Source organism: Octopus bimaculoides, chromosome 27 (genome assembly GCF_046866305.1).
Source record: "Octopus bimaculoides isolate indiv1 chromosome 27, ASM4686630v1, whole genome shotgun sequence".
NCBI classification, from domain to species: domain Eukaryota; kingdom Metazoa; phylum Mollusca; class Cephalopoda; order Octopoda; family Octopodidae; genus Octopus; species Octopus bimaculoides.
Window position 1 is genome coordinate 11,473,147 of NC_142954.1, and position 24,870 is coordinate 11,498,016.

Sequence of the window (24,870 nt, forward strand, 5' to 3'; positions counted from 1 at the left end):
CACTCATACAAATACACACACATGCAGATACTGACAAGCATGTAAACACACACACACACACACACACACTTATACACTCACACATAGACATACATGTACATGCACACACAGATACTCACATACACACACACCCACACACCCACACACCTCACACTTGTACATCCTCCTCCTACACCTCACCCCCACCAAAACAACATTTGCAAGAAAGGAAAAACATATTTTACGCTCTCCACCCCCACCCCCTGCCACCTGTCCCCACTCACCCCCCAGGATTGTTGACCTTTAAATATCTCCCTTTCATCATCATCATCATCATCATCATCATCGTTGTCATCAGTGTTGTTGTCATCATCACCATCACCATCACTATCATCGCCATCTTCATTGTCATCATCATCATCATCATCATATTATGGACGTCAACATCATTATCATCATTGTCATCACCACAATCATCATCATCATCATCAGCAGCAGCAGCAGCAGTGGCACATCTCCACTTCTGACATCACCATGGCCATCAGTGCCATCATCATCATCACTGCCATTGTCTTTATCACCATCCTCATCACCACCACCCCTTCAATCACAACTATCACCAATATTAGCACTACTACAACCACAACATTCATCATCATCACCACCATCATCATCATCATCATCATCATCTTCAATATCATCATCTCAATCTTTATTCTTAGCATTCTTTTAAATGTTCTACTGTCAGTCCCCTTACTTTTCTCTGTCAGTCTTCATCCGTCATCTGTCTTCAGTCATCTGTCTTGCGTCTCTCTCTTTCATCAATTGTCTGTCTGGTATCTTCATCTGATATACATCTCAAAACGAGTGACTTCAATTGTCTGTCTTTAGTTTTCATCTGGCATCTATCTATAATCATCTGTCATGCCTCTTCGTCTGACACCTGTCATTAGTCATCTGTCATTCATTATCTTTGATGTATGTCCTCACTCATATATCATTCATTATCTTTGATGTATATCTTCAACCATCTATCATGTCTCTTCATTTGACACCTGTCTTTAATCATTTGTCATCCATTATCTTTGATGTATATCTTCAACCATCTATCATGTCTCTTCATTTGACACCTGTCTTTAATCATTTGTCATCCATTATCTTTGATGTATATCTTCAACCATCTATCATGTCTCTTCATTTGACACCTGTCTTTAATCATTTGTCATCCATTATCTTTGATGTATATCTTCAACCATCTATCATGTCTCTTCATTTGACACCTGTCTTTAATCATTTGTCATCCATTATCTTTGGTGTATCTCTTCAATCATGCCTTATGCCTTCCTGTGACCAGTTCTCTCTGAAGACACACTGGGCAGTTGGTAGTGAGAAGAACCACAACTCTAGAAGGTTCAGTTCTGACCCACCTAAGCTGGGTTTGTGTATGTAGAGGCCCCAGTGCATTGCTTTGCCTGGGGTGAGACAGGGGCTATAATGCTATTAAAACAACCATGCCACTGACATCAGATTTTTTATTGCTTTCTGTTTAAGTTCCATCTTTTCGTCTTCTGTTTTTAGATTTCAATCTTTTGTCTTTAATCTTCTGCCTTTAGTCTTCAATCTTTTGTTTTTAAATCTTCTGCCTTTAGTCTTCTGTTTTCAATCTTTTCTCTTCAGTCTAAATTTTTCTGTCTTTAACCATGTATCTTCTATCTTTGGTCTCCTATCTTCTATCTTTAATCTTCTATTTCTGTCTTTAATATTCTATCAGGTCTTCTACCTGTAGTCTTCAATCTTTTGTTTTTAAATCTTCTGCCTTTAGTCTTCTGTTTTCAATCTTTTCTCTTTAGTCAAAATATTTGTCTTTAACCTATCTTCTATCTTTAATCTTCTATCTCTGTCTTTAATATTCTATCTTCTGTCTTTAACTTTCTATCTTGTCTTCTACCTGTAGCCTTCAGTCTTTTGTCTTTAAATATTCTGCCTTTAGTCTTCTGTTTTCAGTCTTTTGTCTTCTGCCTTTAGTCTTCTATCTTTTGACTTTAGTCTTCCTATTGCCTTTTGCTTTTAATCTTCTATATTTCGTCTTATGTCTTTAATCTTCTACCTTTAATCTTCTCTCATGTTTCTTCTGTCTCCTTTTCACGATGGTCTTTTATCATCTGTCATCTACGTTGTTTAAATCTTCTAACTTCCATCTTCAACCTTCTGTCTTCAATCATTTGTCCATAACTGTCTACTGTCCTCCTCCTCCTCCCCCTCCTCCCCCCTCTCTCCTATATCGTCCACCATCTTTAATCCTAATCTTTACTATTACTATGTCTCCATTATTGATATTTGTCATTATTTTTCACCATCATCATCATCGCTGTCATCATCAACATCAATTGTCTCTACTACCACCGCCACCCCAGCCACCTCCACAACCACCACCACAACCACCACTGTTGTTGTTGTCGTCGTCATCAGCATTCTCCTCCCACCTACTCATCATCATTATCCTCCTCCACCTCCTCCTCATCATCATCATCATTACCATCATCCTCATCATCACCATCTTCACATCCTCTTCACAATAGTCAACACCACCACCACCACCACCACCACCGCCGCCGCCGCCACCATCACTTTACACTCTATCCCACCCCCACCACTGTCCACACCACTCCAGTCCAACCAATGCAAAAATATTATAAAACAGGGACCCAGCAGAGTTAAATCCACTCAACAAAAGGGATCAGCTGGAAGAAGGGATTTAGGGACCTCATTAGGAGGAGAAGATCTAGATAGACATGTGTGTGTGTGTGTGTGTGTGTGTGTATATATATATATGTATGTATATGTATATTTGTATATGTATATATGTATGAGCATGTATGCATTGTGTATAGATGTATGAGGACTCTGTGTGTGTGTGTGTATACATGTGTGTGTGTATTGTATATATGTGTGTGTATTACATATGTGTGTATATGCATGTGTGTATGTTATACGTGTGTGTGTGTCTGTCTGTCTGTCTGTGTATACATATATGTCTGTTTGTATATATATGTGCGTGTGTGTATACACGTATGCATGTGCATGTATACACATGTATACATGTATGTGTGTGTACATGTTTGTAATGTATGTATGTGTGTGAAGTGTGTGCATATACATGTGCATTGTATATACATGCATGTGTGTATTTTGCATACACGTGTTTGTATTGTATACTTTATACATGTATGTGTGTGTATATATATATATGTCTGTGTGTTGTATGTATGTGTGTACATATGTATGTGTATATACATGTATGTTTGTGTATGAGTTTTTGCATGCAGTGCAGTGTGCAGATGTGTATGTGTGTGTGTGTGTATATATGTGTGCATGTCTTTATACATATGCACATGTCTACATATATGTACGTATATATATATATATATATATATATATATATATGTGTGTGTGTGTGTGTGTGTGTGTGTGTGTGTGTGTGTGTGTGTGTGTGTGTGATAGGAATCTACATTATTATGGTGATCATGATGATGATGATGGTTGAATAGTCACAGTAGCAATGGTAAAGAGGTGACAGCAGTGTCCCTGGTAGTAGGATAATGTAGAACTGGGTGGTGGTGGTGGTGGTGGTGGTGGTGGAGATGGCAGTGGTGGGGATGGCGGGTGGGGATGATGGTAGCAGTGATGATATTGGTGGCGGTGGTAGTGTAAGTGGTGGTGATGGTGGTGATGGTGGTGATAGTGGAGGTGGTGATGGTGGTAGCAGTGGTGGTGATACAGCAATATCAGTGGTGTTGAGAGCACAGTAGTATTAACATTGGTGGTATGGGTAGTAGTGGGATGAAGTGGAATGGTGGTCATGGTGGTGGTCAGGTGGTAGCATAGAGAGTAAAGAGCAAAAGCTGCTCTTATTGATGTTGTTGTAATTGTTGTTGATGGTATTTAAACTCCGGTCAGTCTTGATTAAATAGATTTATGACCAGTACCCTTCCAGACATGACCTTCTCACCGTGGTAAGTAGCTTGCTTACCAACCACATGGTCCCGGGTTCAGTCCCACTGCGTGGCACCTTTGGCAAGTGTCTTCTACTATAGCCTCGGGCCGACCAAAGCCTTGTGAGTGGATTTGGTAGACGGAAACTGAAAGAAGCCTGTCGTATATATGTATATATATATATATATATATATATATATATATGTATATATGTATATATATATATATATATATATATATATATATATATATATATATGTGTGTGTGTGTGTGTGTGTGTGTGTGTCTGTGTTTGTCCCCCTAGCATTGCTTGACAACCGATGCTGGTGTGTTTACACCCCCATCACTTAGCGGTTCGGCAAAAGATGAAAGATAGAATAAGTACTAGGCTTACAAAGAATAAGTCCAGGGTCGATTTGCTTGACTAAAAGCGGTGCTCCAGCATGGCCGCAGTCGAATGACCGAAACAAGTAAAAGAGTAAAGAGTAAAGAGTATACTATATCTACCATGTGTGTGTATGTGTTTACTTTTGGAGTAACATTATTGCCATTACACCTGTCAACAGACACCAAGTAAGGATTAGGGATAAGAAAGGACTCTAGCTGTACAAAGGATATTTCAATAATGTATCCATCTAACCCATTACAGCATGGGAAAACTGATGTAAAATGAAGTAAAAACACACACGTATATGTATGCATTTGTTTATGTATACATATGTACATATATACATGCATATGTATGTATATATTTATGTATGTATGTATGTATATAGATAGATAGATGGATGGATAGACAGATGTGTGTGTGTGTGTGTGTGTGTGTGTGTGTGTATGTGTAGATAGATATATAGATAGATAGCTACATAGATAGATAGATAGATAAATAGACAGATATGTGTGTGTGTGTGTGTGTAGATAAATGAATAGATAGTTGTGTGTGTGTGAGTGTGTGTGTGTCTAGATAGATAGATAGATAGATAGATAGACAGACAGACAGATGTGTGTGTGTGTGTGTGTGTGTGTGTGTGTGTGTGTGTGTGTAGATAAATGTATAGACAGATGTGTGTGTGTGTGTGTAGATAGATAGATAGATAGATAGATAGATAGATAGACAGACAGCTAGATTAGATAGAGGGGAAGGATCAGATAGACAAGTATATATAGTGAGAAAAGGGGAGGTAATGAGAAATTCAGCAAGTGAGAGTAAGAGCAAGAGAAAGAGAGAAAGCGAGAGATAGTGAGAAAGGCAGAGAGAGAGTATATGTGTAGGAGTGAGGGAAAGAGTGAGAGAGAGGGGGGGGGGGCAGAGTGAGTGTGTATATGTAAGAGACGGAGAGAAAAAGTGAGAGAGAGAGAGAGAGAGAGGTGTGTGAAAGAGACTGGAAACAATTTCCATGTAAAATTATATTCTTTACGAGTAAAAAAAAAAAATAGAAAATAAAATATGAAAAAATTAAACTAAAACCAGACAGAGAAAGAGGGGGAGAATGGGAAGTGGGGTAGGATGGTGGTTGGAAGACTGGGCAAGGTGAGTGGTGGCAGTGATATTGGTGGTGGTTGTGGTGATGGTGGTGGTGTCTGAATGAAATTACCCATTAAATTATAGTCTTTTCAGTTAAGGGTATGCACATATACACATACATACATACACACATACATACATATACACACACGGACATGCATACACATGCACACACACACACACACATATATATGCTTGAATCTGATCTTACATGTATAGACACATGCATAATCATGTGTGGGTGTGTATATATATATATATATATATATATATATATATATATATATATACATACCTGCATACACACACACATACACACAAACACACACACAAATAAATCTGTACACATATATATATAGACTCATACAGGAACCTATTTATACAAGCATACACAACAGAAATATGTGCACACACACACACACACACACACACACACATATATATATATATACCCACTATACAGCCATACACGGACAGATATACATAAACATATACACACATACCTAAATTCATACATTGACACACAATCACAAACATACACACACGAATATATATATATATATATATATATATATATATATATATACACCTAACAACATATACATAAATACATACATTCATACATGTACACACATATACACTCATGAATATACTGATACATTTACATATACATACAAACAAGCATAAATAAATAGACAGGCATGTAGTTACATATAAAGAAACAAATATATGTAAACTACAAAAAAAAAAAGACAAATAGTTTTCCCCTATGTTGCCACCCCTTCGTACCCGTGTGGGCATGAATGGACACATATATACTTACATGATCCACCTGGTTCTGTCCGTTGGTATCCCTCCCCTACTCCACACTTAAACAACTCTGCGAACATCTTCCTGTTTTTGGGAAGAACGAGAAGTAGAAGACAGGAAGACTCAAAGAATGGGGGAAGAAGTTTGGAATGAAAAAGGGAAGAAAAGGTGAATAAATATTGAAGAGTTTGAGAAAGAAGAATTGAAGATTTGAGGAACAAGAATTGAAGAATTGAAGAATAAAAGTTGAAGAACTTGATAAGGAAGAACTGAAGATTTCAAGAATGGCAATGTTGTAAAATTTGGGAATGAAGAATTGAAGAATTAAAGTTAAGAATTTGAGAAGGAAGAATTGAAGGTTTGAAGAATTGAAGGACTAAAGAATAAAAGTTGAAGAATTTGAGAATGAAAAAGTGAAAAATTGAAGAATAAAAAGTTAAAGAATTTGATAAGGAAGAACTGAAGATTTCAAGAATGGCAATGTTGTAAAATTTGAGAATGAAGAATTAAAGAATAAAAGTTAAGAATTTGAGAAGGGAGAATTGAAGGTTTGAAGAATTGAAGGAGTAAAGAATAAAAGTTGAAGAATTTGAGAATGAAGAAGTGAAAAATTGAAGAATAAATGGTGAAGAATTTGGAAAGGAAAAATTGACAATTTGTAAAATGGGGAATGAAAATTGAAGAATAAAAGTTGGAGAATTTGAGAATGGAGAATGGAAAAGGAAAAACTTCAGAATAAAGTTGGAGAATTTAAGAACAAAGAATTGAAGATTTGAAGAATAGAAAATGAAAAATTAGAAAATGGCAAATAAAGAATTGGGAAATTGAAGAATAATATTTAAATAATAAAGAAAAATGGAAGAATTGAAAAAAATTGAAAAAATAGAATTAAACATTGGAAAATTAAAAAGAAAATTAAAGAAGGAATTACGAAGTCCTGAAGAATGAAGAATAAAAGAAGAAAGAATTGAAGAACTGAAGAGAAAAAATAAAGGTTGAAAGAATGAGCAATGAAGAATTTAGGTATGATTGAGACTTGAGGAATAAAAATGATGGGAACTGAAGAATTGAATAATGAAGAATTAGAGAATGGGAAATGATGACTTCAAGAAAAGCAAATGAATATATGAAGAATATATAATGGTAGAATCAAGGGATGGAAACTGAAAGAATTACAGACTTAAAAATGAAGGAATAAGGAATGAAGGATTGAAGACAGAAGAATAGGAGAATGAAAAAATGAAGAATTCAAGAAGAGAAAAAAGCTGATTAATTCAAAAATTTAAATGGTAGAATTAAGGAATGAAAAATGAAAACCAAAAGAATGAAGGAATAAGTAACATAGGAACATAGTAAAAGAGCAATGACTACTCATCTCCTGTTGAAAAAAAAAAAAATTGAAACAACAGAAGGAAAACCGATAAAAATGAAAGAATTTAAGAATGAAAAATGAAAGGAAGAATGAAAATAGAATTAGAAAGGAAAAAAGAAAAGAAGAGAAAGAATAAGGAAGGATATCCAAAACGGAATTGGTAAAACAAGAGACAAAACTAATGGAGTTGCTTTTCTTTTATGTTCTTATTAGATGTCATTTCAATGAGAATTTAAGAGATTAAGGCAAGAATTCTTCATTGGACATAGTTCTCAGCATATGTGATATATATATATATATATATATATATATATATATATATATATATATATATATATATATAGTATTAATAATTCTAAGGAGAACAGAGGTTTTTCACATCCTTAATTTCATTTAACAGTTAGATGCTGTAAATAACTGTTAAATAAAATTATGGAAGGGAAAAATCTCTGTTTGCCTTATCATTATTAACACTATTACTTACTCTAAAGAAATTATGCAGCCCTGAGTTTACCAAGTAAGAAAAGTTACCAGAACCGAGCAGCTTATAGTTAGCTCGGGTATCAGAAAAGGACTGTTGTGGCTAGCTGGTATCTGAAATATAGGCACAGGTGTGGCTGTGTGGTAAGAAGCTTGCATCTATCCTGTACTGTGGATCCTCATTGGCCTCCACAGGTGGCTGTGGAGGTCATAACAGAAACCGACTTGTGCAGGGTAATGAACTCCTTCCCCGAGGATATATTCAAATTTATGCTAAAGTGGCCCGATTTGGCACTGTCCAGGTGCTTCAATGAAGCAATGTGCCTAGCTGGGCAAGAAAGTCCTGATTGGAAAAAAAAAGTAAGAGGTTTAGTGCCCCATTTTTGTAAGGACGTAAAGCCCCTCTGTGTAAAACTTAAGAAGCTTAGTGTCTCATTTAAAAGAACCTTGTGAACTAAAGAGGTTTATAGCCTCATTGTTTATAAAAGAAGAAAAAAGAACAATGTTTTTGGGAAACAACAATTGGTGGGCATTGTTGTTTCCCCCATTAATCGTCATTTTCATTTTTCATTTCATATAACAGTATGTCTGTGTCCAGCCCGCAGCTTCCTTTTCCTCTGTGTAAGGCCATTATGGCCGATTTAATGAAATAAAGAAGCTTGCTTCTCGACTCCACGGTTTCGGGCTCAGTCACACTGCATGGCACCTCGGGCAAGTATCTTTCGATATAGCTTCAGGCTCACCAAAGCCTTGTGAGTGGATTTGGGAAATGGAAAGTGAAAGTAGCCCGTCGTATATGTATGTATACATGTATATGTGTTTAAGTATCTATCTTTGTCTGTGTTTGTCCCACCGCCATCATTTCACAACTAATGTTGGTGTGTTTGCGTCCCTGTAACTTAGTGGTTCAGCAAAAGAGACCAATAGAATGAGTACCAGGCTTTAAAAAATAAGTACTGGAGTCGATTCATTGAACTAAAAATTCAAGGTAGTGCCCTAGCACGGCCACAGTCTAATGACTGAAACAAGTAAAAGATAAAAAAAAAGATATATATATATATATATATATCTCACATACACACACACACACACATATATATATACTTACATGAGTACATACACACATACGCATGTGTCCACTCAGAAATCTATCATTTATATATATTTACACGGAGAGAATGGAGAGAGAGAAAAAGGATTATGATGACGATGATGACAATGATGATGATGATGACGACGAAGATGATGATGATGACGATGATGATGATGGCAATACCATTCTTAAGACAAACCAAAGAGAAATCTCTGTGTCGGCACCAGTCAGAGATTTACTTTCTTGTGAATGTTCTCAGGAAAGAGGTAGGTGGACGTATATACGTGTGTGTACGTGTGTGTATGTATGTGTGTATATGTGTGTAAGTGCAAATGCGTGTAGCATATGCATATATGTGTGCACATGTATATGTCTGTGTATATGTATGTGTGTGTCTGTGTGTGCGCGTGTCTTTTATTTGTATTTTTTTTGGCCTTTTCTGTTTCTGTTTAAGGTGGTGGTGGTGGTGGTGGTAGTGGTGGTGGTGGTGGCGATGGTGGTGATGGTGGGGGAGTGAGGTGTTTGGAGAAAGGTGTATGGGGAGGACTTTGGGTGCGGAGGGGTGGGGGGATCAGAGGAGACAGAATGGAATGGGATTCTTGGATTTTGTTCTTGCAGAAATGAGAGAATTTGTTTGCACATCCTCCGCCTCCACCCTGCCTCTCCCCAACCCCTGCCACACATACACACACCCACATACACATGCACACACACTCCCCTCACATTACAACAGAATCTGACATTCTCTTCTCCTCCTCCTTCTCTTCTTCCTCCTCCTGTACAATGTTTCAACCTCACTACCCTAAAATGCTGCTAACCACAACAACCACTACCACCACCACCACCACCATCACCACCACCACCACCCCACCACTGACACTACTACCACCATCATCACCACCACCCCACCACTGACACTACTACCACCATCACCACCACAACCATCACCACCACCAACCAATAATACAACCAGCCAATACCACCACCACTACCACCATCACTACCACCACCAGCACCACCAACCAATACCACTACCACTACCACCATCACTACCACCGCCAGCACCACAACCACCACCACTACCACCATCACTACCACCGCCACCACCACAACCACCACCACTACCACCATCACTACCACCGCCACCACCACAAACACCACCAACCAATACCACCACCACTACCACCATCACTACCACCGCCAGCACCACCAACCAATACCACAACCACCACCAACCAATACCACCACCACTACCACCGCCAGCACCACTACCACCGCCAGCACCACAACCACCATCACTGCCATCATCACCACCAGAACCACCACCACTACCACTACCACCACCACTGCCACTACACACAAACACCACAACCATCACCACCACCACCATCATCATTACCATCATCACCTCCTCCTCCTCTTCTTCACACTATATGGGTTGTAATGTGAAAAAACCAGTTTCAATTTTAGCTTACCCCCCTCTAACACTATACCCCGCGTGCCACCTTGTGCCGCCCTGTGCTGCATTCAGTGTCACTTTGCACCATCCTGCACCACATTGCACTAAGCTGCTCCCCCCCACTCTCTCTCTCTCTCTCTCTCTCTCTCTCCTACACCTCACCCCTTTAATGATACTTTACACGTCATGCAATCTACCTAAGAACCCTACCCCATCACCACCACCACCAACAACACCACCACCAACAAAAACACCATCATCAACATCACCACCACTACCAACGCAATCATCATCACCATCATCACCACTGCTAGCACCAGCACCACCATCTCCTAGAAATAACAGTCAAATTGCCTTTCAGTCACAATCAACTCACTTTCAAAAAAAAAGGCACATTGGATAATGTAGTCCTGGATACACAAAGCCTGAATAAAAAATACAGAATAGGGAGAAGGTCATGGCTGGAATCATTTTGATCAGATGTATTTTGGGTTTTGTTTTTTTTAATCAGTTTTGACCTAGAGTTAAACAGCAATGAACAATCAAGCCATACCTTGTGCCAAAATTTGAAACCTAGGTTGACTTATCCTTTCATCCTTTCGGGGTCAATAAATTAAGTACCAGTGAAACACTGGGGTCCATGTAATTGACTAGTCCCCGTCCCACAAAATTTGAGGTCCCATGCCTCCAGTACAAAGGATGATTATTATTATTATGTTGTTATTTTTCTTCTTTCTTCAAATTTTCTTCCATTTCTCGCCGAGTGTTTTCCATACACCTAGGGCAGAGAAGCTCATTGTATGCATTCGCAGTTTACACACGTAAATTCACGGGTAAAATATGTGTGTAAAAAAGTAAATAAATTCATGAATGGATGTTGTTTTCACAGCGATAATGCTCTTCTCAGTACATGAGTTGTTCCAGTTAACACAATTTTTTGCACTTCCTGTAGGGATGGTAAGCCTGGTATCATTTTCAAATAGGTTTCAGTACCTTTTTGTTATCATTCCTAGAGATCCTACAATCACTGGTATGGTAGTCGGCTTGAGGTGCCACATTATTATTGTTATTATTATTATTATTATTGAGTGAGAGAGCAGTGCATGCCATCAAAGTGACACTGGGGTACAATTATATGAAGCCCAATATACCCATCATGACTACCCATGTGATAAGGGTACACCAGGCACATGCATCACAACCATATGTGCACGACATGGTGATCTAGTATCAAGATAAACAGCGCACGACATTGCAGGTGTGGCCTAGTTAGAATTTTCTTCAGGTCACATAGCTCGTCCCACTCAAAAGTTCCCTGAATAAGGGTTGTTTGAGGATGATAAAAGAAACACCCAAGTTTTGCAGGGGTGAATTATTCAAACCCCAAAGAATCCTTCTCAACACATGGCTATGATGCTTCTCAGCTATTCTTGTTCAGGATCAAAGATGCACATATCGTCAGCCACCAAGGGACATGCTCAACTGGTTAAGGTCAAACAACTGACAAGCACATCTGTGGTATCAAACAGAATATTTGCTGTAGCCCATCTTTTATACCAAGACAAAACATGTACACGATAACACTTCCAATCAAAATCAGAAGCCATGAGAGCCATTGCCTGCTAGCATCAGAGCATTTATTGTTATTATCTTATTGTCTTTGCACAGTTTCTAACACTGGAGATGTACTACGGTATCAGCTGTTCACTACCAGTGAACTAAAGTAACATCTCTTATTTTTCAAGCACCATCCAGAGTATTCGAGCGTTTCCAAGCAGTGCTGTTTTCTGCAAGTGCTCCACCCTTATTGCAGCCCCTATTTGTTCCATGTACTTCTCAAGATTTTTACTCACTCTTCCCATGGCTCCAATAATTACTGGTACTACTACCACCTTTTTCAGCAACTTCAACTGCCTAACTTCCCAAGATAACCTGTCATATCTCTCGACTTTTCTCTCTTCCTTATCACATACCTTGTTGTCAGCTGGGCATGCTATATCTATGATCCAGCATCATTTGCCTTCTTTCTCAATTAACACTATGTCTGGTTTCCTATTCTCTATCCCATGGTCACACTGAATCATAAAATCCCATAGGATCTTCGCATTATCGTTTTTGATGATGCCCCTTCGGGTTTATGTTTGTACCACTTTTTTGCTCTGCAGTATTGAGCAGAATATTTACTGTAGCCCATCTTTTATACCAAGACAAAATTCTTATTATCATTATTATTATTATTATTGTTATTATTATTATTATTATTAACATTACTGTTATTATTATTATTATAATATGAAAACTCACAGCTTATTTTGCTGGGTATGATGGAAAGTGTCAGCTGCCCACAGCCTGCAGACTAAGGTGACACTTGTTTACTGATCATGCTTCAAGGACCATGTGAACTCTTGCAGCTCCAAGCTACCGTGATATTCGTAGGTGTTCTATTTTTATATTTGTACCTGTCTTTTTGAGCCATGTTGGTAGTTGACAGCTACTACTTTCCAAGCACACAAATCATTATTGGTATCACACCCATTCTCTTCATTATAGTTTTTTTCTTTTTTGTTCACTACAACATTGTCAGATGTCTTATCTGATGGTTATACTGAATCATTGCATCCCACAAGATTTTCCAATCGAATCATAGCATCCCATAGGATTTTGCAATCAAATCATTGCATCCCACAAGATTTTGCAATTGGATTCTTGCATCCACAGATTTTGTAATCAAATCATTGTATCCCACAAGATTTTCCAATCGAATCATAGCATCCCATAGGATTTTGCAATCAAATCATTGCATCCCACAAGATTTTGCAATTGGATCATTGCATCCACAGATTTTGTAATCAAATCATTGTATCCCACAAGATTTTCCAATCGAATCATAGCATCCCATAGGATTTTGCAATCAAATCATTGCATCCCACAGGATTTTGCAATTGGATCATTGCATCCACAGATTTTGTAATCAAATCATTGTATCCCACAAGATTTTGTAATTGAATTATTGCATCCCACAGGATTTTGCAATCATTTCCCACAGGATATTATTATTATTGTTATTATTTTATAAAAACTCAGACCTTATTTTGTCGGGTTTGATAGAAGGTGTCAGCTGTCCACAGCCAGCAGACTAAGGTGACACTTGTTTACTGGTCATGCTTCAAGAACCCTGAGAAGAATTTTTGCAGTTCCAAGCAATGATGATTTTTGTAAGTTTTCTACCTTCACCCTTGCACCAATCTTTTTCAGCCATGTTGGTAGTTGAGTGCTGATACTTCCAAATGCACCACTTACTATTGGTATCACGTCTACTCTCTTCATTGACCACAACCTTCGTATTTCCCACTTCCAATCATCATAGTTGTTTTTATTTTTTTCTTCTTTCACATTTATCCTGTTGTCACCAGAGCATGCTATATCGATTATCATACATGTTCTTCCTTTTTTATTCACCACAACAATGTTCGGTTTCCGATGTCTGGTCAGGTGATCACACTGAATCATTGTATCCCACGGGATTTTGCAATTCTCATTTTCGGTGACTCCTTCTGGAGTTTGCCCATACTATGTCCTTGCACTTTGTAGACAGTGATTTCCACAGAGCCCCCAATCGATCATTCTTGCCCTATTGTCATGGCATGTTTTGTATTGGCGTTGTGCCAATTTCAGACATTTGCTAACGATGTGCCATACCATTTTAACCCCTCTCACCACACATTCTGCCTTTGTCGTATTTTAACAGTGGCTCCACGGTATTTTTTATATACCACCCTAAGCTGTTTTCCTCTACTTCAATAGTCCTGCCAACTGATCAAACCTCTCCCACCCTTTCTTCTGGACAAGTACAGTCTATTGGTGTCACTCTTAGGCTACAAGGCTCCATGTACTCTTTTACTTGTTTCAGTCATTTGACTGAGGTCATGCTGGAGCACTGCCTTTAGTCGAGCAAATCGACCCCCAGGACTTATTCTTTGTAAGCCTAGTACTTATTCTATTGGCCTCTTTTGCCGAACTGCTAAGTTACGGGGACATAAACACACTAGCATCGGTTGTGAAGTGATGTTGGGGGAGGGGAACATTTCAATTTGTTATTATTATTATCATTATTATTATTATCATTATTATTATTATCATTATTATTATTATTATTATTATTTATAGTAAAGCAGTAAGCTGGCAGAACCATAAGCATGCACGAGAAAATATTTAGTGGCATTTTGTCCACCTTTTTACATTCTGAGTTCAGACTCTGCAAAGGTCAACTTTACTTTTCATTTGACCACCAGACAAAATACCCTGTGGTATTACTTTAGGGTCCTTGAACTTCTAGGTTCTCATTCTACCAAGGTCAAATTGTACCTTTTTCTTTAAAGATCATCATTGTTGCTATCATTGTTTATTATTATCAACATCATCATCATCATTATCATTATCACCTTTGCTATTGTCATTCTCCTCCACCTCCTCCTCATCATCATCACTGACACCACCACCACCACCGCCGCCACCACCACATCATCATCATCATCATCATCAACATAATTATCATCATCATAAGTGTCGTTATCACCAACTTCAATGACATTTTATTGTCATCAACAGCACCAACACAACCACCGCCATCGCCACCATCACCAAGACAATAACTATCACCACTACAACCAGAGCCATAACAATGACCATGTCGACCACTACTACCACCACTACCACAATATCCACCATAAACACAACCACAACTATCAGCTTCACCACCAAGAAAACCTACCACAGCAACCACCCTTACAATTACCAACACTACTACCACCAAAACCACAACCAGCACAATCATCACTATCACCACTACCAGTAACACAAACACCACCATCACAACCACTACCACCAGAACCTCCAGCCACAACAACACCACTACAACTACAGCACCACCTCAACAATCGCCACCTCTATAACAACCGCCATCTCTACCACCACTACAACCACAACCTCCACAACCACCATCACAACCATCACCACCATTACAACTACTACCAATACCACAACCACCATTACAAACACCACTACAACCAGTGCCACAACCACAAGAACCATCAAGTCAAAAATCAAAACAAAAATTTTTTTTTTAAATGAAGGAAAAAAAAAACAAAACAAGAAACAAAAATAAACACAGACCAACAACAACAACAATATACAAAAGAAAAAACCCTAAACAACCCCAAAAACCACAACTCCCCCCACCCCCACTCATAGAAGAAAAAAACAAAAACAAAATGGCAAAAAGCAGGAAGTGAACAACTGCAAAAAAAAAAAACAAAAAACAATAAAAAAAGGGCTGGAAAGAAATTTCCAGATAGCAAAGGTGGCACAATGAGAAAGGGGGGGAGCTAAAGAGGCACTTACCATGAAGATGTACTGCTTCTACTGGAAGGACTACGCACCTGCGCCTCAGATACACTGGCAATACGAGTGGCAGCGTGGAGAGGTTCCGGCTTCTCGGAAGATTTGCTCTGCATCTTCTGTCTGCAGAGATCCTGGAGACGGCGACGGCGGTGGTGGTGGTGGTGGTGGAGAGAGGGAGAGGGGAAGAAGAAGAAAGAGATTGTAGAGTGAGTTAGGGAGTCGGGCAGTGTGGGAGAGAGTATGTGCGTGTGTGTGTGTGCGTATGTGTGTGCCTGTGTGTGCGTATTTAAAGTGTTTGGTTATGGTGGTTAATGTTGGTGGTGATGGTGGTGTTGAGAGAGAAATACATCTATCAATCTATCTATCAATCTATCTATCCGTCTATCTATTTATCTTTATGCCTGTCTGTCTGTATATCTATCTATCCATCTATTTATCTATTTGTCTATCTATCTGTCAATCTCTCTATCTAGCTATATGCCTATCAGTCTCTCTCTGTCTGTCTATCTATCTATCTATCTATCTATCTATACATACATACATACATACATACATAATACAAACATACATATATATATATATTCTTTTACTTTTCGTTTATTCTTTTACTTGTTTCAGTCATTTGACTGCGGCCATGCTGGAGCACCGCCTTTTAGTCGAGCAAATCGACCCCAGGACTTATTCTTTGGAAGCCTAGTACTTATTCTATCTTTCATCTTTTGCCGAAACGCTAAGTTTCGGGGAAGTAAACACACCACCATCGGTTGTCAAGCGATGCTGGGTGGGGACACGCGCATACATACACATATATACGACAGGCTTCTTTCATTTTCCATCTACCAAATCTACTCACAAGGCTTTGGTCGGCCCGAGGCTATAGTAGAAGACACTTGCCCAAGGTGCCACGCAATGGGAATGAACCCGGAACCATGTGGTTGGTAAGCAAGCTAGTTACCACACAGTCACTCCTATATATATATATATATATATATAATAATATTAGGGACAAAATCCAAAATTACAGGTAAAATACTCAATTAAAATCAATTTATAAAAAATTAAAATTAAATTGAGCCTTATAGATAAAGTATATATAAAATATATAGTTTTAGGGAAAATAACCAATTTTCAAGAACTCATCGATGAAAATCCACTATCACATATAGAAAAATTAATAATTAAAAGCACAATAAATGAGTATAATATAATATTATAATATAATATTATAATCATTTATTGTGCTTTTAATTATTAATTTTTCTATATGTGATAGTGGATTTTCATCGATGAGTTCTTGAAAATTGGTTATTTTCCCTAAAACTATATATATATATATATATATATATATATTTGTTTTGACCGAAATACGATTAATGTAATATAAAGCTGAAGCAAATTAACACCAAATATATAGTGCGCATGTTTTTATTGGCTAAACTGGCAACATGACATATATATATTAGGGAGTAAGACACTGTGTGTGTGTGTGTGTGTGTGTGTGTGTGTGTGTGTCAGATAATCATCATCATCATCTAATGTCTATTTCCTATGCTGGCATGGGTTGGCAATGTGTGCAATTAAATGTGTGTATTTGTGTGTGTATGTGTATGTGTCTGTGTGTCAATGAATGTCTGTGTATGTGATAATGTGTGTGTGTGACAGTGAAAGAGAAATAGAGAAAAATACAAAAATATACATAGATACATATATATTATATACAGGCATGGCTGTGTGGTAAAAAGCTTACTTTCCAACCTCATCGTCCTGGGGTTCAGTCCCACTGCATGGCACCCTGGGCAACTATTTTCCTCCATATCTTCAGGCTGACCAATGAACCCAGTCCATGTCCATGTGATGTGTGTATATACATGTATATATACACACATGTCTATACATATACATCAATACATATGTATGTATCTTTTATTTATACATACACATGCCTATTATTTTGCATTAATCTAGAGATTATCTTATTATTAATCTAATCTAATAATTCCAGAGAAAGCCAAACTTCACTGACGAAATTGCATCAGACTGAAATATGTCTACAGTTGTCACCCATCATGAGCAAAATGAGATTAAAATAATAACAGCCACTGATATAATGTTTTATCGTCCTAACTACGTAATTAGCGTTAATTAATTAGATTTTTTTCAAAGACTTCATTAACCAATTTGTATTTAAATTGGTCACATTCAGCCAAAATATTTGACCTGTTTTATGTTGACACTGGCCAGATCTGGCCTCTTACACTTATCCTACAGTGTCATTCTGGAAATAAACAACCACATCATTGAAATTTTGAAGCTACAAGATAATTCATGATTAATTGAAAAGTTCTTTCCCGAGTCTGACAGGGCCAGCTTCCTAACTTCCAGGGTATATATATTCCCTGTCTGGATGGGACACCGGTCCATCACAGGATGACTCATTTTTGCCAGCTGAGTGGACTGGAGCAACGTGAAATGAAGTGAAATGAAGTATTTTGTTCAAGAACATAGAGCATTGCCCAATCCAGGAATCGAAACCACAATCCTACAATCATGAGTCCAACACTCTAATCACTAGGCCACTCAAATAAATAGGAATTACATTTGACAGAGTAATCTAAATTCTAAAAGGTTAGTATATTGGCTTTAATTAAACTACCATCGTCATCATCATCATCATCATCCTTGAAAAATGCCTAGAAAATGTCCAAGGCTGCTGAGGACCTTATGATATCAACATGTATATGTATATGTGTGTTTGTGTATGCATGTGAATGTACATATATATATATATATATATATATATATATATATATATATATATATATATATATATGTGTGTGTGTGTGTGTGTATGTATATGCATGCATAGGTACACACATATGTGTGTGTACAAGAAGATGTGGTGATTTGCTGCACTTGATAAGACATGTGAAGTTAAGTAACATTGCTGTCTTCCACACATACTGGCTAGTCCTTTCCGGTGCCAGTGCTGCGTAAATGCACCCATGCCGGTGCATGTCAAACCATCCAACCCATGCCAGCATGGAAAGCAGATGTTAAACAATGACGGTAATGATCATATATATGTGTATGTATGTGTGTGGGTCTGTATATACATATATATACACATACATGCATGTATATATATGTAAACACACACACACACATATATGTATGTATATATATATATATATATATATATATATATATATATATATATATATATATGCGTATACACAAGGGAATGCTGAAAAGTTTCTGAGTTTAAGGGTATCACAAAAGGCCTGGTTGGAGGCCCAACCTTCCAAGTTCTTTTACAGGGCTTAGAAAAACTGAAGGACTGCTGCAATAAGTGTGTGAATCTGAGAGGGGAATATGTTGAATAAAACCATAATTAATCCTCCTTTTACCCAAAATCAGGAACTTTTCAGCACTCCCTTGTATATATACATACATCCCTATATATATATGTGTATATACATATACATATCACTTTATTATCTCCCCTTCTTCCTAGCTCTCCTGTGCGACACTTCTGTCCAGTATTCGCCATGTTAGATTGCTAGCCACTACACATTCTTTTTTTTCTCTCCTTGTTCCTTTCTGTGGAAGAGCGTAACCTTCAAACATTAAAGACTTTTTTACTTCCCGAGCATTAAACTAATACATCTGTTTGTTGTCTATACCACCTGTCTTCGTCTTTTGTTTTTTTTTTTGTGAATTCTCCCTATATATATGTATATATATATATATATATATATATATATATATATATATATATATATATCCCCTCTCTCTCTCTCTGTTTCAGAGGGAGGCACAAGCACATACATATACACACACGGCAGTAACTTCAGCCTACCAAATTCAATCACAAAGCTTCAATATATATATATATAACTATAAAGCTTGAAACATGTGTACCGCAGAATCCTTTGTGTTTTGTTTTTATTTTATATTTCCAATTTATATATATATATATATATATATATATATATATATATATATAAAACAGAGATGCAGCACACAATTTTGTCAGTGAACAGGTCGTGATCTCAACGCGACAAAAATATTTTGGCAAATTAAATTTAAATGTTAAAGTGAATCTAACGGTTTTTGTATGTTTCTTAAATGGTTTATAAACACCTTCCATGCTGCAATTGTTTGTGTTCCAGCACACGATCTCAGATCAGGTCACTTGCTATGCAAGTACATCTCCGTAATATATATATATATATATATATATATATATATACAGAAAAATGAAGGAAGCGAGAAACAATATAAAACCAAAAAGGGATAATTCAATTGTCACTAATAGTGACTGAGGGTGCAGGGTAGCACCTACATTGCTAGAAACAAGAGTTAAACACCTTGGAATTAAAGTTCATCATTAGTGAGTACTCCCTCACTGATGGTTAAGCTAAATCCTGTCAGTCAGTATATATATATATACATATATATATATATATATTAGAAGGTTTCGAGGTGATGTACAGGAATTATATATTAGAAAAAATAATAAGCTACTCATATATCTGGATGGTTGTACATTTGCAGATTTTTATTAATATGTCACATGTTTTTATAAATTAGCGCTTGCATCTATTCTTGTAGATTCTCCAGATTTAATTTTTCTTCAGAGGATTTGTCTCTTTTTATAGTATACTATAAAAAGAGACAAATACTATAAAAAGAGACAAATCCTCCGAAGAAAAATTAAATCTGGAGAATCTACAAGAATAGATGCAAGCGCTAATTGATAAAAACATGTGACATATTAATAAAAATGTGTAAATGTACAACCATCCAGATATCTGAGTACCTTATTATCTTTTCTAATATATATATATATATATATATATATATATATATATATATATATATAAAATATAAAGTTTTAGGGAAAATAACCAATTTTCAAGAACTCATCGATGAAAATCCACTATTACATATAGAAAAATTAATAATTAAAAGCACAATAAATTATATTATCTTATGATATTTACTTTACTTTATATTATACTCATTTATTGTCATCATCATCATCATCATCGTCGTTTAACGTCCGCTTTCCATGCTAGCATGGGTTGGACGATTTGACTGAGGACTGGTGAAACCGGATGGCAACACCAGGCTCCAATCTAATTTGGCAGAGTTTCTACAGCTGGATGCCCTTCCTAACGCCAACCACTCAGAGAGTGTAGTGGGTGCTTTTACGTGTCACCCGCACGAAAACGGCCACGCTCGAAATGGTGTCTTTTATGTGCCACACGCACAAGCCAGTCCAGGGGCACTGGCAACGATCTCACTCGAAAATCCTACGGGAGCCAGTCAGGCGGTACTGGCAACGGCCATGCTCAAAATGGTGCATCTCATGTGCCACCCGCACAAGAGCCAGTCCAGGGGCACTGGCAACGATCATACTTGGCTTGCCGGGTCTTCTCAAGCACAGCACATTTCCAAAGTTCTCTGTCAGTAGTCATCTCCTCGGTGAGGCCCAATGTACGAAGGTCTTGCCTCACCACCTCAGCCCAGGTCTTCCTGGGCCTACCTCTTCCACGGGTTCCCTCAACTGTTAGGGTGTGGCACTTTTTTACGCAGCTATCCTCATCCATTCTCACCACATGTCCATACCAGCGCAATCGTCTCTCTTGCACGCCACAACTGATGCTTCTAATGTTCAGCTTTTCTCTCAAGATACTTACACTCTGATGGGTATTCACATTGACATTACACATCCAACGGAGCATACTGGCTTCATTTCTTGTGAGCTTACGTATGTCCTCAGCAGTTACAGCCCATGTTTCACTGCCATGTAGCATGGCTGTTCGTACGCATGCGTCATACAGTCTGCCTTTTACTCTGAGTGAGAGTCCCTTTGTCGCCAGCAGGGGTAAGAGCTCTCTAAACTTTGCCCAGGCTATTCTTATTCTAGCAGCTACACTTTCAGCGCACCCACCCCCACTACTAACTTGGTCGCCCAGATAGCGGAAGCTATCGACTACCTCTAGTTTTTCACCCTGGAATGAGATAGAAGTTGTTTCCTGTTTGTTTACAGTCTTTATTGCACCTGAACATCTGCCACAAACAAAAACTAACTTGCTAGTTAACCTGCCTTTGATGTTGCTGCACCTCTTATGTGTCCATAGCTTGCACCGGGTACATCTTATAGAGTTACTACCTACTCCTTTTCTACATACTGAGCAGGGCCATCTACCTGAAGGGGTTTGTGTTTTATCTACCTTCCTACTTATTAGGATTTTGGTTTTAGCTAGGTTGACTCTAAGGCCCTTCAATTCTAGACCTTGCTTCCACACCTGAAACTTCTCCTTTAGTTCTGATAGTGACTCCGCAATTAGGGCAAGGTCATCAGCATAGAGGAGCTCCCAGGGGCAACCTGTCTTGAACTCCTCTGTGATTGCCTGGAGGACTATGATAAATAAGAGGGGGCTGAGGACGGAACCTTGGTGGACCCCTACCTCTACCCGGAATTCATTGCTGTACTCATTTCCAACCCTCACCTTACTGGCAGCATCTCTGTACATGGCTCGCACAGCTCTCACTAACCATTCTTCTATCCCAAGTTTCCTCATTGACCACCAGATAAGGGATCGGGGGACCCTGTCAAAGGCTTTCTCCATGTCAACGAAAGCCAGGTACAGAGGTTTATCCTTAGCTAGGTCTTTCTCCTGCAGCTGTCTCACTAGAAATAAGGCATCAGTAGTGCTTTTACCTGGCACGAACCCAAACTGCATCTCATCTAAATTGATTCGCTCCCTAATTAGTTGGGCTATGACCCTCTCTGTAACTTTCATAACCTGATCTAACAGCTTGATGCCTCTGTAATTATTTGTATCTAAAGCGTCACCTTTACCTTTGTAGCAGTTGACTATGATGCTGCTACACCAGTCATTGGGTATGACTCCTTCGTGTATCACCTGGTTCGTAATACGGGTGACTAGGCTATAGCCAACACTGCCAGATATTTTGAGCATCTCTGCAGTGATTCCTGATGGGCCGGGGGCTTTCCCGGTCTTCATACTCTTAATTGCTATATTTTGCTTTTAATTATTAATTTTTCTATATGTGATAGTGGATTTTCATCGATGAGTTCTTGAAAATTGGTTATTTTCCCTAAAACTATATATTTTATATATACTTTATCTATAAGGCTCAATTTAATTTTAATTTTTTATAAATTGATTTTAATTGAGTTTTTTACCTGTAATTTTGGATTTTGTCCCTAATATTATTATTATTATTATATATATATATATATATATATATATATATACAGTGTACATTTAAACACATAAGAGGTATCTATCATAGGATTCCTTGAATAATATATAGTCTAAGGATTAAATTTTTACATGCTAGGCTACTGGTAATAGAAATTTCTAATATTTCTATTACCCTTGATATTAATTCTATATATATATATATATATATATACGACGGGCTTCTTTCAGTTTCCATCTACCAAATCCACTCACAAGGATTTGGTCAGCCCGGGGCTATAATAGAAGACACTTGCCCTAGGTGCTGCTACACAGTGGGACTGAACCTGGACCATGTGGTTGGGAAGCAAGTTACTTACCACACAGCTAGGCCTGTACTTAAATGTATATATATCAAGATGTCAACATACCTGATAGTCTTTAGAAGCTTCAGCTGTGTCAGGATTGCTGAGTTGGGCAAGTTTCTGCCTCGACTGGTGATGTTGCCGGAACATGTAGAAGGCCACCACAGCGAGAATAGCTGTGGCTATGCATCCACATAGGACAAAGGTCAAAGTGTAGTATTTCGGGGATTTCCCAGTTGTCTGTACGACTTTAACCTGAAAGAAAAAGAAAAACAACGAAATGCTTAAAAATCCCAACTTTTTTTCTTAATTTAAAAATCTGTATTTTTTTTTTTTATTGTATCCAATCTTTAATCTTTTGTTTGTTTCAGTCAGTGGACGGCAGCCATATTGTGACATCACCATGAAGGGTTTTGTCAAACAAATTGCCTCCAGCACTTACTTTGTCATGCCTGGTACTTATGCACTTATTCTATCAGTTTCTTTTTGCCAACTGCTTAGCTATGGGGATGTAAATAAACAAACACCAATTGTCAAATTCTAAGATACACACACAGATCCATACATACATACAAACATGCATATCCAGACTATAAATTCATGTTCATACCAATAATAATTAGGGAACTAGGTTTTGTTAGTAAATGCTTAAAGGAAAATCTGGATAAACGGGGATTTTCAGAAAGAGAAATCGACCGGCTAATTTGTACAAGTGAAATTTGTGAGTGGAACAATAAAAATATGCAAGACTTTTCTCAAGTTCCAAATGTGAATTTGTCTGTGTTAACTACATCCCAAAGATGGAGCCTTGTATCTTTGTTGGAAACTGGCTTCCTCCTCAGTGGAAGAGATATAATAATTAAAAAATAGAAAAGACATACATACATACATACATATGTACATGTGTGTGTATGAGCATGTATAGATATATATATATGTATACATGTTTATGTATACATATATATGTACACGTTTAATATATATATATATATATATATATATATATATATATATATATACATACATATATATATATATATAGTTTTAGGGAAAATGTATATATAGATTGATAGATAGATATAGATATATATGTATACATGTTTAATATATACATACATACATACATACATACATATATATATGTTAAATTCAAATTACGATGAACATAAACAAA

At 37.5% G+C, this 24,870-nt stretch overlaps 1 protein-coding gene across 2 annotated transcripts in view; it reads right to left on the reverse strand.

Annotated features, from left to right (window-relative positions):
* Positions 1–24,870, reverse strand: part of LOC106876783 (receptor-type tyrosine-protein phosphatase N2) — a 144,626-nt gene that overhangs the window by 108,181 nt on the left and 11,575 nt on the right. For both annotated transcript variants that reach the window (XM_089343601.1, XM_089343600.1), the window contains exons 2-3: positions 23,763–23,951; positions 16,112–16,242 (exon numbers count right to left, since the gene is read on the reverse strand). In XM_089343601.1, coding sequence (XP_089199727.1) covers positions 16,112–16,242; positions 23,763–23,846 — 215 coding nt within the window. In that variant the 5' untranslated portion in view covers positions 23,847–23,951. The remainder of the gene's footprint in view (positions 1–16,111; positions 16,243–23,762; positions 23,952–24,870) is intronic.